At 43.3% G+C, this 17,665-nt stretch overlaps 1 protein-coding gene across 21 annotated transcripts in view; it reads right to left on the minus strand.

The window, feature by feature from the left end:
• MTSS1 (MTSS I-BAR domain containing 1) overlaps nt 1-17,665 on the minus strand; it is a 128,003-nt gene that overhangs the window by 32,006 nt on the left and 78,332 nt on the right. For all 21 annotated transcript variants that reach the window (XM_048286215.1, XM_048286232.1, XM_048286222.1 and 18 more), the window contains exons 5-6: nt 2,779-2,863; nt 1,255-1,346 (exon numbers count right to left, since the gene is read on the minus strand). In XM_048286215.1, coding sequence (XP_048142172.1) covers nt 1,255-1,346; nt 2,779-2,863 — 177 coding nt within the window. The remainder of the gene's footprint in view (nt 1-1,254; nt 1,347-2,778; nt 2,864-17,665) is intronic.

Genomic DNA, 17,665 nt, shown 5'->3' on the forward strand with positions numbered 1-17,665 from the left:
GCACACTGCACTTGTCCTCATTTTCAGATGAGGTACAAATCCCAGGAGAATTAAAATCCCAGGACAAAATATTCAACTTCTACTGCAGGAACACTAAAGGTACCAGATATGAAAACTCGTACTTAAAAAAAAAAGATAAAAGGCATGTATGCATGTATATACATATACACGTACACTTTAACAAAGGAGGTCAGTGTTACTACTTTTCTGTAGATGGAAAAACAGAAGCAGATTGATGGCAGGCACAGGAGCTGTACCGAGGCCAACTGCACTCCCAACACCCAAGTCTGCCCAGCAAACTCTAAATCTCACTGCCACTTTGGCCTGGGTCACCCCTACCTGCATGACCCCATGTGATTCCCCTCCCCTGCTCACTACATGCTTAACACTCTCTGCAGCACAAGGCAGGAAGTTTTTCAAGAGCTGCTGATTCAACTGCTTCTATCTGACCCCAGTAATAATGGGGAAGAAGGAAATCCTCTTTTGGAGGTCAAGCCCACTCCTTCCCATCAGTTCTCACCCTCCCCAATATAAATTATGCTGCTGCTGCTTCTTTCAGATGTAACAAAAGTCTGAAATTTTCAAGGGTCAGTCAGTAGCAAACTGCAATCTGCTTTCAGTACCTGTGCTAGAAGGCCACCATTCCCAGTACAAATTTTACAAAGCCAAAGGCATCTACCAACATGCACCTGCTGTGCAAGACTTGGCTGCCTGATGCTCATTCCCCCAGGAAAGCCTCTGGAGCCATCATCACCACTGCAGCCCTGGGCATCCCATGTCCAACATCAGAGCTCTCCCGTTCCCCAGGTGCACTTTCTGTATGGCATCAGGCATAAAATAACGATGCTCAATGTTTTACAGGGCTGTGCAGTCTCTGGAGGATGCTATGGCTGAGGCATAACATGATCTTACAAGCTGCTTTTAATGACACCCCAGGGCTCTGCAGGGATACATGTGGCATCTCCAATCCTCAGCACATACAGGCAGAGTGGGCTAACAGAGTTAGACCCAGTCACTGCTTACCAGTCTAGAAAAACAACCCATCCCCAGGAGTCCTGCAAACTAAATCTTCAAAATGCATATGGGAAGGGTTAACACTTTGTTAAGCATTTTGGGAGAGGAGTGTTCTAAAAGAGAAAAACTGCTATACATATTTAAGCATGTCATTCAGTTCCCCAGTACAAACATAAAAAGAGGAAGAAAAACTGATATTACAATCTTACTCCTATTAAAGAATTCTTCCTCCGTAACTACCTTTTGCATGGTCTTTATCCAGCTGATTGGCCACTTTCTTCCACTCTTCCATCTGTTCTTGAAGTGGGTTTATCAGACAGTCAATTAAAGCACTAATTTTGTTGAAAAAACACAAAGAGCAATCAAATCCTGCAGATGCCCCTATTCTTACAGAGAGAGCCAAGGTCAATATTGGAGTATTTTTACTTTTTGCTGTGACAGCTACCAGTGTCATAATGTAAATATCAGAACATAAAAATGTTTACACTAGAGAAAGCAAAAGAAAGAAGTAGATTTAAAAAAAAAATCAAAAATCCACATCACAAGATAACCAGAATTACAGAAGGTCAGGACACTGAGGAACAGAGTGTAAAGCAAAGGAGTGACCCGAAACAATTCAGTGTAAACAGATCCTACTCAACCATCACACAATTTAAATGGATACTCTGGAGACCAGAAAGGTTCATGCAGCCATGGAGATTATAAACTTAAATAGCACATGTATGTACACAAGAAGACAGAGCAGTTGTACAAGAGAACAAAATCCTGCCCACTGATGTGCCTCACCTCATATTGGTGGAGTCCATGATACAGAACCAGTAATGCTCCACTAATTAATGAGACTGGGATCAAACCATTTAAACAGCTAATTCTGTGGTAACTGGAGACTAAAATTGTCTCCTCACAACCAATTTCATAAATAATTTTACTTTAAAATAATCACAGAATTATAACAGAATGTTTTGGATTGGAAGGGACCTTAAAGGTCATCTGGTTCCAGCCACCTTGCCGTGGTCAAGAATATCTTCCACTAGACCAGGCCGCGTATAGCCCCATCCAACCTGGCTTTGAAAACTTCCGAGGATGGGGGAAAAAGGGAAAAAACAAAGCAGGACATCAGGCAAGTGGTGAAGCATAGTTTCTGTTCCCCAAAGGTCAAATATAACTTTCAGGTCTGATTAAAAAAGGCATACACATGCAAACTACTACTTACTACATAAGTAGGTTGTTTTTGTACAGCTCAGGTTTCACATGAGTTAATTCTCTCTCATTACCTCTACAGTCTAACTTCAATTTCAAAAACAGGATGAGAGAATTTGCATTTTGTATACTGCTCTGCTAAAGGTTTTTCTCTGAGCCGCAAGCTATTTGGGCTGTGCAGTAAGCTGAGGAAGCAGCACAACGCTGCTGCTGCTGCTGCTGCTTGTTTAAAACTTAAGAGACAAAGCTTAAAGGCCTGAAACAAAGACAGGTCAGTTGGTCACATCAGCAGCCGCCTGCTCAGCACTGAGCAACAGGAACTGACAGTGAGAATCTGCAGCATTTAGAGGTGATTTGAGGTGAACTGGCCCAGCCCCACGAATGTGCAGTGAAACCCTGCATGGTCACAGCACTGAACATGCTGCAGGGAGAAAACAACTCCTGCTCTCAGTGACATGGGCAGAAGCCACCAGAGAAGACAATGCTGGTGAACAGCTTTAGATGCTCCCCAGAAGCACATGAAGGAGGAACCTCCAGTGCTGGCCCAGGTACGGAGCCACTCACCTTGAGAACTGCCGGAGTTTGGACTCTATACTTCTGTGCCTCATACACATTCTGGTGAGAGCAGACCCAATCTCTCTGGTACCACCTGAAAAACAAAAAGGCAGGTGAGACCACTGATGAGATTCCTGCCTGTGGTGTAGAGGCATAACAACCAGGATGGAGGCGCCAAGTCTTCCACAGCAACTGTAAAACAAAGTAATAGTAACTGTAGAATCAACCAGACTATTAACAGGGCAGATCTAAGTGGTATCTGTCATCCCAGGAAGAGACTAATTCCTGCTCACCTGGAGACCAGAATCAAGCAACCAAACATGATTAAAAAGACAGTTCTTCCAGGCAGCTTTCTGTGCCATGAGGCCCAAGCCTGTGGCAGAAGACTTGAAAGAAAAGGGGTTGAGATGTCAAAAGCCAAGCAGCACAGCTGTCAAGGGAGCGGGCATTATTTCCACACCTAGGGGATTCGATGCAACTTTCCCATCCCCAGATTCTTTAGGCCCAATGCCTCAAACGCGTTTTGCTGCTCCAGGGCCGGGCCCGGCGTGCTCCCGGCATCGCCAGCAGGTGGCGCCGTTCGCCGCCACCACGGCCCGTCCCACGGCGGCACAAACCCCCCGCTCCCCCCGGGCTCTCCCTCCTCACAACACACATCCCTTCCTTCCCCGCTTCAATCAGCAATACCAGCTCCCATCAGCCTATTAAATTTCCATATAAGTTGGTTTCGGTTAGCGTTAGTTTTGGTACTTGCTTAGTTCCCATTGGCAAATTAAATCTACTATTTCAGGATACAAACATCAACCTTCTTACGAACCGTTTCCAAACTGTATTTGATTATTAAAATAACCTTAGACTTGTATCATAGAGCAAAATCTTCCCTAGGCTTTAAAAATAGCATTGCTCAAGTAGAAAAAAAAAAATCTTCCTAAGAAACTGTAATATTTTGATTTTTTAAACATGGAAACAAGTCACCATCTTCCTGCATTCCTGCAGAATTAAGTCCTGTGCCCACGAAATGGCTCTGGAACAAAGATACCAAATAACTGGAACAAATTGTGGCTATTTGGTATTGTTCAAAAAGATAAACAGAAAGTCCTTTGTCACTTGCCTGATTACTCATGTTTTTATAAGGAGCTTTTGAAATAATATTATTTGGTAACATCAAAGAGCTGTAGACTCATTGCATACAGGTGGGAAAAGCACACAGACTCCAGGCTGGGTCTGGACCCATCTCTTCTGGCGATGCTGCACTTGCACAAGCTGAGACTGACTCCAGTAACTCAAAAAGCAGTACAGAAGATGGGGAGAGGTGTAACAGAGAGAAAGCAAGTGGAGAAAGGACAACATCCACAAGAAAGAGTGGATCTCTGTCCCAAAACATGGACATTTTTCTCTGGATCCACTGCCAAATAAAAGTAATTTTATTTCAGAGCCTAATGTGGCACAACTGCAATGGCAGAGAAGAACAAATGAACCAAAAATTTCCCTGGCTACCAGCAGAGCAATTCTGAATCAAGTTTAGGGAAAAGGTAGGTTTTTCAGGTTGAAAACTCACTGAAATGCTGGAATATTAAGGACCATCAATGGTTAAGTGACACTGCTTTCCTAAGTCTGTTATATGAAAAAAGGAAGGGTCGTATCAGAACAGTAAGAAGGAAATAAGGCACCATGTGGTTTGGGGAGACTAGGAAATAAGGGTCACTTACTATTAATATTAAATTCCAAGGTAACAGATTTTTACCTGAAACACAACCAACCAAAGTATTAACATATCCCCTCAACACATAATACAGATGGACGGGCAAGGTCAGCAGAACAGCCAAACGAAGTTCAGAGAAAAAAAAACCAAAATGACAAGCCACAACAGAATAAATTAAGCCTGGAATAAAGACACTTTCTCATGGAAGAAAACCAAATGCAACTGGTTGGTGATGAGTGGGCTACTGGTTCTTCCCACCTTTTGAAACCTCATGTTATCCGTAGTTTACAAGAATATCAAAGGATGAGGTGTTTATTTTGTTCTGCGAATGAAGGCTACTCTAATGAAGTCAAGGTAAAAGGAAAACAAATGGTTTTGAGAAATTTTTGATGTCCCTTCTGGAAACAAGGTATTGCAAAAGATGGGTTTAGGATTCTGCTCAGGAAGAAGAAGGAGGGGTGCTGCTGAAAACTTTGGGAGGGCTGAGCCAGCACCTCTGCTTGGTCAGCATGGACCCAGGGAGGGATGCAGGGAGTGGGTTGAGGCTGGCAAGGCTCACCAGACTGAACAGAGGGCAGTGTCAGCGCATCTTCTCCCACACCTGAATCCCACTGCTTCTCCTCAATGTATGAAGGACTCCAACAGCACTGGAGTTAAAGAGAGCTTTACTTCCCTGTTGCCAACTATATTAACAGTCAAGAATACAAACGCTTCCTGAGAAAGCAAAAAAAAAAAAAACAAGCCTCTCACCACCCCCTGATTTATTGAGCTGGAGGACCATGGCCATCACCAATGCATTCAGCTGTTCTTCCAGGAACACCCGCAGTGTAAAGGGTTTATCTCAGCTTTCGGCAGGTTATTGTAAAGGCTGGTTCCCACCAGCAGAACTGCACCGATGCTCCTGTTTCCAAAGGGTTGGGTTCAGCTGGCTACACAAACTGGCAGAAGGGAATCATTTTGTACCACTGCAGTGGTTTGAAAATATCCAAATGTAACAAGGGATGGTAATTCGGATTTCTTTTATCCAATCTCAGCTGCAGCGAACACGACCAACATATGTTTTACATAAATTACAGTTTGATGAGTGGTTTACTCACAGCCGGAGCGGGCGGCCAACACGTGCGCTCTGCACACAGAGATGGACCTTACAAGCAGCATTAACGTGTGTGCAAGTCCTGGTACTGGCTATGCACCTGAGTAATCAAAATCTAGTAAAAAGTTTATTGCAGTGAATGCCACAGTCATACAAAACCCGCTTCAGCTTCCAAATTAATTTATGGTTTATCTTTTCAAAAACCTGATCTGTAAGTGACCAATTGCCTACTGACTCAAGGACAGAGCCATGAGCCAGGTAGGCAGAAGATCAGTGGAGATAGTTTCTTTTTCAGTGGTATCAACCCACAGATGTGGTGGCAAAAAGAGCATCTGACAGAGAACATGCTGAATGCACTGTCCCTCTCCACACTTCACTTACAAGCAGGTCCCTGGAAAAAATCTCTGACATCCTACAGCAGCTGTAATTTCCCAAACAGAAATACTGAGGCCCAACTAGCAAACTTTTCACCAAACCATAAGTATGTTGGGTGGGTGACCTGGGCTCCATTCATTGCCCTACAGTTATGCAAGTCAAACTGCTGTGCCTTGGGCTCTCAGTTTATAAAATGAGGCCGTGAATTATCTGCTTCTCTGACACACTATAATAATTCATCCATTAAGGGAAACAATGCCTGGGAACAGTTTAAAGTAATACTTTGAAACTGGAGACGAGAGGTGTATTCACCAGAATTCCCACTCAGAGAAAGTGGCTTAACAAAATGCTCCTGTTGAATTTGATTAGAAAGTGGGTGATAACATCAGCCTTATTTCTTGTAAGTAAAAGGCAACTCTGCAAGGCAAAATGTGCCTTTACTCTCACCTTCCCTGCTTTTCCCTTTCCTGCCTAAGCCTGTAAAAGACCACAAACTTTCTTCATGTGAGATAATTAAACAGAAGTCTGTGGACCATGACACTACAATGAGTCCACTATAAAGGCATAAATGATTTCTTTTGATGCTTGCTTGTCATTCAGCATCATAGAGAGACAACAGGGAGAGACTGTAGGAAAGAGACTCAATTGTTTTATGGGAGTCATGATGTTTGTATTTAGTGATGATCATATATCAAGGAAATGATTGTTTGATGAAATGTGCAGCTGTACAACTGCATGGCCCTATATACTCAAAACAACTCACTACAATCAACCTCTTATCTTCCTTTTCTCAGTTCACTGTTGAGCAACCCCAGCAGGCTCAGAAGATGCTGCCTTTCAGGAAGTGCCTTTAAGGTTCCAACTTATTAACAAGCTCGTATTTTATCTTCAAGGACATAGTTCAAATGTGCAAGCCACTTTCCTCTTTCTCAAAAGGGAGAGAATGATGAAAAATGAGTGTAATATTTTTGTAATTTCAAAGTTATCAGAACAGGCTTCAAGCAGGAGCAGAATGGAGGCTGGATTATTAAATGAAGTTCTGAACATGGAGGCTATGACAAACGACTAACAGTAGGACATTTTAAGTTAATGGCCATTACTCAACCCTTATCCAAATTCATGCTGCTAGAAGAGCAAGCAGTTTCCATCACTGATTACCTGGGGCACGGACCTTGGTCTTGCCAAACTTTTTATGTGGATGTCTCCATGAAACTCAAGGATGATGGAATCAGTTCCAGGGTGTTACAGCAGACAGAGAAAAAAGGACAGATTTGCTTAGAAGTGACTAGCACAGGTATTACTACTGGGACAGAAACCTAAAAGTGGAGCTATGGCAGCTCTCTATGTTCAGGGTGTCAACAGTCTCCAGGTAAAGCTTGTAAGTTGGAAAAACACATCAAAAACTGCAGACAACAGACAAATGTTTTTCAGCATCCACCAGGCAGGAAAAGAGAACAGGACACCCTTACTCCTACAGCTGCTGTGAGCCTTTCTGAGCAGCACTTGGTAAAGTCTCTGAAAGCTGCTGCTCAAAACCAGAGAAAAAAATTCCTGAGGTTTTTTTTTTTTTTAGATTTAATTTAGACATCTTTCAGTGAAGACTGGATCAACAAATGCAGATTCAAGGCCAAACTCACCTATGAATTTTGGATTAACCAAATTTAATAAAACAGCTCTGGCAGGCCATTGTCATATACTTCACTTCTGCAGGTGTCATCATTGCAAAGGAACAGATTGCTTGTAATGTTTGATCAGGTGCCCTTTTGGGCAAATTACTTAGAAAACACATTCACAGAGGCCTGCTATGAAGTTTTCTGTCACATTTGCCAGAGCCCTCCACAGTCCAGCTGAGAGGAAAATGCAGTGGGTGGTTTATTTTCTCATTTGCAGAAGAAACTAGCATTTGTTTCTGAATGGAACTAGCAGGATCTCAAACTGCATTTTCACTGAACTTAGATGATGAAGGAGTTGAGGAGAAGAGTGGCAGTGGCAGCTAGTTAAAGCAGCAAAGAAGCCAAAGGAAGAGGAGACCTTAGACACCCCTAGCCCACAGCCTGCCCTGGCAACCACCAGCTTTCAGAAGTCCTTGGAACAGACTATGACCATGTTCCAGTCAGTTTGTTAAAGAATATGCAAGAAAGCTCTTGTGACTTCTTCTGATCTTGCTTATTCCTTCAGTGAGCAGCATTTTTGCTTACTTTAGCTGTTCTTCTAGTTTAGCACTGGGCAAAATCCTCACCCCATGGGAGTCAACACGAGCATTGCCATTAAAGCAACAGGGTCAGAAATTAACCCGTGCACACAGAGGTCTCTACACAGCCCATGCAATGTATAAATTCAGTCATGAACCAGTCCTGCTATGATCTCTGGACAGTTTGGGTTTAGTCAGCCTTCAGTGCATGAATGCAAAGTTCACCTGTGGCCCTCTGATTTGAAAGAGGATGTCACACACAGGTGGATAAAAGCGTTTTAATGTTTAAGTTATCACAGGATGCATCGGTTCATTCTGAGAACCTAAGTCTGTCATTAATTCATGAACTTGTAAAGAGACACAAAATGCATCACTGAACCACAATCCTGTCAGAGAGCAGCCAAAGTCCAGGCAGAAGTCTTTCCCAGGAACAAAATCCTTTAGTCTGAGGTGTTTGTGTCAGGAGTGCAAGCTGGCTTGCTCCCTCCTCCTCTTCCTTTCACAAACGGTGTTGCCAGCACAGACAGAATTTTGCTTCTGGTGATTTCCTGCAAGAATTAATATCCATCTCTCCTCACAGGTGCCTGTTGTTCATTTTTATGAACCTAGAATTCTGCATCAAGTTTTTAATGCCACAAAACCAAAGCATGATTAGAAACAGATTTGTTGAAAAGAGCAAATGCCACAATAGCGTTTTCCATTATTTATGTTTTATTCTATAGAATACAAAAAGTTTCAGTACTGAAAACACACAGGGTCTGCTAAATATCTGTACTCACAGTCAAGCTGTCCACTAACATTGCCCATACCTTCTCCCCATTTCTTTTCAGATTTATAGCAAAATATAGTTCCAGAAACAGTCTGTGCATAGCTCAGTAAACCTAACAGTCTTAAGCTGAGCAGATCCAACTGCTTTGCTCCAACTGCTACACCCATCAATGGCTCAAGGAAAGCAGGTGACAAGAGTCACCAAGCTCATGCTCTCAGTAAAAGCTGGAACATGCTAATAAAAAGAACGCTGTAAGGAAAACAGAATTCCTGAAGCTGAAGAACACCAGGCCAAGCCTGTGTGCTAATCTGGAGTAACCACTCACCTGTGCAGAATCCCAGAGCCAAGCTGCCAGCCAACACATATGTAAAGGCCAGCTCCACCAGCCAGGGACAGTTGCTGCACTGAGGACCACACTCCACTGCATGCTCCAGAGGGTGGAAAGATGGAGATCTGGTTCAGGCCTATTTAGATAGCCAGACTCATAGATCTCCATACCTCCATGAATCTGGCTCTAAATGAACACTTAACGTCAGCCCGACGTGTGAAGAGGCAGTAACTCAAGACACTTATGTTCTTCTGAAGTACCGCTCTTTATTTTGCCTGGGCCCAGCAATGAACTGCAATGTAATCTGATTAGATTACAGCAATATTCAATGAGGAGAAGGGATAATACACTTACAGCAAATGGCTTGGAACACCAACTGCAATTCCACTGCACGCTTGGCAAAACATACTTATTTTGAATTGACAACTTCCACAGAGGCTCTAAAAAGCCTACAAGGTCTTTCTCCTCTTTATGTTTAGATACTGGCCTTATGAACACCTCTGGCCCAAAAAGTCAAAAGCCCCTCAACTCAGGTCTCCCAATCACCTCGGCTGCTGATCCCAATCCAGCAAGGATTTCAGCTACCACTAAATGGCTGCTGCCTCCGAAGCACAAAATCAAGCACCGCCAGGACAAGCAGGTGCAAAAATCAGAAGAAAAGTTTATTTTTAAATCCAAGTCAGCAGATCTAACTGAAACCTCACAGCAAGCAGATCTGCAAAATAAAGCAGTGCTATTTTTACAGGCTGTCACTTCTTCCAGCAGAGCACACTTCCTCAGTGAACCAAGGCAAAGATCATGAAGGGACAAAGGGAAGTAAAATCATTCAAACCACCTTAAGAAATTACCAGTTCAAGAAATTTTGGATAATGTCTGTTATTTTTCAGTTAGTTATACAGAGATACATCATCATCAACCCACCAAAAGGCTCCATGCACACCTAAACATTGAATGCAACATCTCAGGCCCTGGGCGCAAGGGAAAGCTCTGTCCCCGCCCCGGGGATTCAGGGACATGGTTTCTTCTCCTGGGGCAATCTCATGCCTTTGCTCAGGGTTAACAATCTCTAACTGCAACTCATCCATATGGGGGGATGCTGGTGGTGCTTCAAAAGGCAGTACATCCTCTTTTTGGTACTTTCTCAAGGCAGCTGCTCTGTATGCTCCAAATGCCACTTAAAAATTGTCTCAAGTATGTATTGAAATACCCATTACTCAACTGCATCCCCACTGATTTATTTACTCTGACTCCAGACTCATTTCAACATGGCTTGGTAGAAGAGATTAGAAACACACTGACTTTGCAGACTTCTCCTCTAAACCCCTAGAGAGTCTCTAGAGAGGAGACTCTGTGGCAGCCACATGGAGAACCTGTACACCTCTTTAATAAAGCAGCAGATAGCAAAAGTGTAACAGGAATCCAGGCCAGTAGTATTTAGTTATCCAGATTGCCTGAAAGCTCATATTACCTGGTATAAAGACAGTTGCACTGTTTATGAGGTCAGCTCTCAAACAGTTAACCAGTTTTGTCCTCACTGATAGGCTGCCTTTTTTTTTTTAAATTTGGCTGCATCCCACTCATTTTCAACTTCAGCTTCCTCAGCCTTACTAAAATATAATGAATTTTCAGAAAGGCAAACGAGAATGTGACTGCATAGGTTTGACACCAGCTGGCTGTTTGCGCCTGCATGTACAAAGGAATTTGATACACAACAGTGAACCCTGCTTAAAAAAAAGATACACTCCACCTGTTACAGAAAGTGAAATGAGGACAGCCATCTCCAAGCAGTGGAACTGGAGGTCTTTGTGCTTTTGGCCTGAAACTCAATAAACACACGCTCTTAAAAACACAACAAACTCTGAACTTTTGAATTTAGAAAAGGTACAGACGCTTTCTCCTTGTAAGTGGCAAGTGAAATTCACAGAAGGCTGCATGCAGATCAGGTGAGACATCTTACAAGCACAGGGCTGGGCTCACTAGATCTTTGGCTGCTTTGAATGCACAGATTCACATGCTCTGCAGGCAAACTCCTGTTTATCCCATGAACCCTTCCAAACAATCCACACTATCAGGCTGCATTTAAAGTGTGCTTGCTTAAACCATGAAGAGTGCAGCAGGAGAAAAGCTTCAATTCTCTGAGTCACAGAAAGAAAAAGGCACATCTTGCAGAAAAGATCAAATGAAGCTGTCTTGGTGTACGGCATTACAAGCACAGCGTACAGCATGACACTCAGCAACGCTGACTGGCATGCAAACACCAAGGATGTGCTTATCTCTTTCTGTGAGGACAGAATAACTGCATTTCTTCTTGCAAACAAGCTCTGTTGAACTGTATGCATCTAATCTGGCTGGACTTGCCTGCTGTGACCCACACACACGCAGTTCACACCAGGTTTGTAAGACCTGGACAGGAAGGCCAAGCTTTGAAGTATCACTCCACCACCCTGAGTAGTGAGAACAACTGCAAGAAGCCAGGATTTGAATCAAGGAGAAAGACTAGAAATCAAAAGGCAGAAAGAAAGCAATGATTAATTAAGAACAGGGCTTTGCAAATCCTGAAATTTAAACCTTGAAAGAGGAGCAGAAGCTATCCTTCTCCATCGCTTGATCCATTCTCTCACTGCAGTACAGAACACCTTTAGAACCTCCTCTCACTGACCAGCCCTCGGGTAGAGGAGCAGCACACCTTACACTCCACACAGGACAAATCTTCAGAGCACTGTTACTATTCTAGCCAAGTCCTGCTCATTTTATAATCCTTGATCAGCAAACCAGCTGGGGCTGGGCAGCTTTAAACAAGGCTACAATCCATATACAGAGTGCTGCTAAGGCTTTTGTAGCACTAACATGCAAAACTATGTTAATACCCTTCCTAGGGGATGCCTCTCTTTCCACAGGAGGGAAGTCTCTGCTCCCCTCCAAACACTGATGTAACACATTTGGTTATTAGTCCTTCCTTTCAGTATCTTACTCAGCAAAAACCAGAAAGACAAGACTGGAAGTGACCACAGGAGGCTGTTTGGTCTGCTCACTGCCCACTAAGGCAGGGCCAACTTTCATGAGGGTCCTGGGGGTCTGTCCAGTCCAGCTTTGAGTGTCTCTGGGGGTGGAGATTCCTTGGCTTCTCTTCCAGTTGCTGATTAGTGCCACTGTGAAAATTGTTTTCCTTACCTAAAATCCAGAGTCCACTGTCCCAGCAGTGCAAACATACAGTTTTCCAAGCACCGCTGGCACTGCTTTGTCAACATAACACAGCAAATATATGTGGAAAGTGTTTGTTTTATGCAAGTAAAAGCTTTGATATCAAAGGAATTTGAACATGCACCATATATGTACAAAAACCAGCATTCTCCCAACCCAATCTATGAAAAAAGAAGTCTGTGGCATTTTGAAAATTACACAAAACCAATTACAGTTTACCTACATAAAGCAGCCAGACCAATTGCTAACTTGTTTCATTTCTTCAGGTTTCTCAAAGAAATAATGAACAGTGCTTTACAATTAAGTTGATTTTAGCAAAGAAACATTCATCTGGTCATTTGACATCTCTGGTATTGCAGGAAATCCATCTAAACCTCACAGCTCCTCACATGCTCTGATGCTCCCTTGTTCTTCTGAAACAGACCTCATCAACCTGCACCTACAGAACAGCTGGCTGTGACCTACTGCTATTAATTTGGCCATTAAAGACAAGAGTAGGTGCCAAATTAGAATGGAGGACTTCTGACCTAGGCTTTAAGCATTGTAATACACAGGACTAGCATATAAATTACAAGTTTAGAGAAAGTGCTCAGAAAGGGTCACCTCCTATTTAGAATTTATTAACTGTGTTAGCCCAGAGACTACCTTGATTTAGCACCATGTAACCAACATTCCAATATTTCACAGTGATATTGTTACATGAAAGGTTTCCCCTTCCTTGCATCCTGCTCAGCCATGTGAAGCAGGATCAATTCAACCAGCTATTCCCCCAAAGACAGTCAGCCTGAGGACAGGTCACTCAGAAATTACACACACAAACGTGCACATAGTCACACAGAGTCTGAGGAAACCCACATTTATATTACTGTGCTGGACATGCTGAGAAAAGTCTTGGATCACACAACTCTTGCCATGTGGTCTCAAATGCAGTTTGTAACACAGAGAGCCAACAGAGATGACGACATTTTATTTTGCTAACTGAAGTGACAACTCCCAGGTTTTGGAAGCTTTAAGTCTTGGGCTCTAGTCCCAAATTACCAAATGTAAGCTTGACTCAAATCCACCTGCTGCTTGCCAGTTCTGTCCTAAACTGAAAGGCTGAAATCTTGCAAGACAATGAAAAATACAGGCTGCAGAATAAGGATGCAGCTACTCTGAAAAGGTGTGCAGGAAAGAGGGAGTTACTGAATTGCCCACCCTCCCCTCATGGGCAGCAATGCCTTAAGGCACTGATTCATGAGCAGTGTTTTTCAAGACAATGGTGTGCACCCTACCACAAGTCCACAGGCCATGCAAAGCCCAGGCTGCAACACAACTGTGTCGAAATCATTGCAACCAAATGCTGTAGAGAGTAAAGCAATTTCATCGTGTGCCCAGCAACCTCCATGTGAGCTGCTCAACAACACTCCTGTGCCTGTATTCAGCATCTGCATTGAGAAGTAATTTATGGTTTTAGTTAAGGAGAGCTTCTCAAACAGGGCAAAGGTGCCTCAAATTGTTTTCCCCAGAGCGAAGTGCATCAGCAGACAGTTCTTGAGGAGCAGCTAACACCCGGGTGTTTAATAACACAATGCTGTTCTGGTTTCTCAACAGTCTTCTGGGCATTGCAGGGTCAACACAGGCCAAAACTTTTGCAGATTTAAAATTGCAGTTAAAAAGAAAAGCACACACACTTTTCACATCATTTATAGACTAGACACAACTTGTTCCAGAAAGAATCAGTCTGTTTCTCCTGCTTGTACAAATACTCACCAACTTAACCATGCTGGACAGCCAAACACTTGTACTAGTAACTAGTTTTGTTACCACAACATGCCAAAGTGAAAAGAAACCTTAATAATGTGACAGAAGCAAGATTTAAAATATATATATTTTTAATGTGCTTGTTTTTCATGTGGTCAACTTCTGCAGTTATACTCTGGTAAGCATGTCGTATCATCAGTCTTAACAGACTTCCAATGCAACAGCAGTTTCTGATTTATTCGTCTCCATCCCACATCCTCTTCAGAGTCCATTTCTATTTCAAGCATCAGTACCCAATGCCTGCAACATCTGCAGGTTGCCAAGCCAGTTTAGCTATGGAAAAATGGTTACAAACTACTTGCCAACAGAAGAAAATACACTCTGCACGGCAAACTGGCTAGCTTGGGCTTTTTCCATCTATCTATAAATAGGGCAATGCCAACTGCTAATTAAAACAGACAGGTTCAAATGGTGCAATGCTGTAATCACAGTATGACATGTGTAAGACTCTAAATATATATTAAAAAATGAGGCTAAAAAGCCCTCCAACCCAAATGCTGTAAATGGTAAGCACTCACAGCTTTTTACACTGCATTAAGGAGAAAAGCGAGCTGCTGATAGAGGCTTCCCTGCACAGAAGACACAAGATACACACCAAGAAGCACAGAAAACACAGACCATGAGATCTGTTGTTACATGGTACTAAAGCCACGCTCTCCTCAGTCTCCCGATGAGCCCTTGGGCTGCCTGAGTATTACTCGTGACGTAAGCTGACAGCAACTGCAATGCAGCACTCACACGGGCCACGAGCATCTCTGAATTCCTCTTCTGCAGCAGCAGCACTGCCACTCATCCTGAGTGAACTCAAGGGCATGCCTTCCACAGAAATAACTGCCACAGTTAATCTGTCCAGCTGCAATTCATTTCAGATACAACCACTTGCAATAGGCATTAGCCTAGATTTTTTGAACAGTTTGTTTAAAGTAGGTAAAATAAATGATTCAATTAAAAAGACAGACCCCAAAGAACTGGTTTTTGAAACTGGAATAAGGACAATGTAACTGGGTCTTGATGTAAGGAGTGTTTCTCTACTTAAGAAAAAATTCTGTCCAAAGAAAGTAGTTAATCTCATTAATCTGCCATTCCCAACAGGATCAAAGGCCATGAAAGGCCTCACTTGCAGGTCAGATAATAATAAAACAAGAAAAAGGTACCTCAGTTGTCAACCCAAGATAAACCACCAATACTCACAGGGCATGCAGTATTTTCCTCTATGGAAGATATGGCAAAACCCTACAGCAGCAGAGGTGGGAAGCACTAAAAAATTCTCTGGCAGACTCCTGAACCATAAACATTAGTAAGAACAGAATCACACTGAAGGAGGTCTGGTTTATCTATTAACAAAGCTTTATACCAGGTCTGCTAAAATGCAGGTGAGCTAAGGGCAGATCTAGGCACGAAGCAATTAAAATACGTATTGAGTTCCAAAGAGAGACATGGCCGGTTATCTATGAAAACAAAAGCAAACCTAGTAACTATTTTTAAAGCACTTAAGAATGTGACTTAAGAGAAAACAGGTATAAATCAGCATCAGCAATTACCCATCCAATGACTGCCCGTTACTACAGGCAGCACTTGCAAGTCAAATCAGCAGTCACAATGGGCAGAAAGAGGGAGAGGATACCCATGGACACTTTTTTCTAGCTGTAACCAAATGTGTGAAGACTCCATTTTAAACCTAAAGTGCATGCAGAACATGGTATGATATGGTTTCCTTTGAAGTTTGACTGCCTTTAACAAAAGGAAAAAAAAAAACAACATCAAAAGAAATCAGTTTGCAAAAAAAGGGTGAAGAAACTTTTCAGCAGAAGCTATTTTCCAAGAAGGCACCACCTTCCTTCAGCATGATCCATGTCTGGAGTCACCTCCACAGAGTAACATGGACAGGTGCCCCTCAGCCAAATGTAGCTGTTGACTATTAAAAATGCATCTTTCCTTTAAGGTGCTGTTAACAGAGTTGCACTGGACACATTTCAAACAACTTTAATGCTCCCAGGCTTTGTCAGTGTGAAACACTGACCTATTTCTGAATTGGGGGTACCTCAAATGCTTGAGGCAGAGGTAAGCACCTACCTCAGTCATCTCTCTGCCAAGGCACACCTCAAGAAAAAATATCCTGACAAGCAGGCAAAGACCGAAAGTACAATCTGCTTATTTAAAAATATATCCACCATCAATTTATTCTGCCATCTGTTAGTGAGGTCAAAGGTCAACCCAAAATCTGCACAAGCCAGCAGCCCTCAAAAGTGAGGGGCCCTTTTACCTGCAGCCAGCAGCACACATATTTCATGGGCTCGGGACCTCAGACAGCTCTTTGGCTAAAGTGACATGGTACATTTCAAGCAAGGCTGGCCAGGGACAGCCTCAGGCACAAATGAGGATCTCTGGATGTACAGCAGCATGCTGTTATCCACCCTATTCCTTTGGAAGTTTTGGGCCCTTCCGTCTCTTCGTTACTTGCATCAATGTCTCCCAACAGCAGTTCTGCAACCCTGGAAAAGGCTACTAGGGCATCCAAGGATCCCTCCTAAAAATAAGAACCACTATAGATGTGGACATGCACTAGAAAGATGGGCATAAAGACAGAAATCAACACAGAGTATCTCCCAACACCTCACCAGATGTCAGACCAAGGTCCATCTTCCCTCAGTTCACAAGACTGCTTCATATTGTTGTTGGCCACCAAGGCACCACAGAATCTTAGGTCGGAGAAGACCTCCAAGATCAAGTCCACCCTTAAACAAAACACCAAATTGGCAACAAAACCATAGCACTAAGTGCCATGTGCAGTTGTTTCTTGAACATTTCCAGGGATGGTAACTCCACTGGGCAGCCTGTATCAATGTTTAACCATCCTGATTCTTCCTGATGTCCAACCTGAACCTCCCCTGGCACAATCTGAGGTCATTTCCTCTTGTCCTTTCACTTGTTTGCTGGGAGAAGAAACCAGGAAGAAATCAAGCCCCCACCTGGTTACAGCCACCTTTCAGTGAGCTCTCCTTTTAGAGAGCTATAAAGTCCCCCCAAGCCTCCTTTTCTCCAGGCTAAACACCACCTGCTCCCTCAGCCGCTCCTCTTAGGACTTGTGCTCCAGTCCCTTCCCCAGCTCCGCTACCCTTCTCTGGACATGTTCCAGCACCTCAGTGTCTTTCTTGTAGTGAGGAGCCCAAAACTGGATACAGAACTCCAGGTGGGGCCTCACCAGTGCTAAGTACAAGGGGATGATCACTGCCCTGGTCCATAATCCCTAGGTCCATTTCTGCTGGGCAGCTTTCCAGCCACTCTTTTTCAAGCCTGTAGTGTTGCAAGGGGTTGTTGTGACCAAAACACAGGACCCAGCACTTCACCTTGTTGAACCTCATACCACTGGCCTTGGCCCATTGATTCAGCTTGTCCAGATCATTCTACAAGAACAAAAACGTGGCAGCTGATAG

The sequence above is a fragment of the Corvus hawaiiensis genome, chromosome 26 (assembly GCF_020740725.1).
Source record: "Corvus hawaiiensis isolate bCorHaw1 chromosome 26, bCorHaw1.pri.cur, whole genome shotgun sequence".
Classification (NCBI taxonomy): domain Eukaryota; kingdom Metazoa; phylum Chordata; class Aves; order Passeriformes; family Corvidae; genus Corvus; species Corvus hawaiiensis.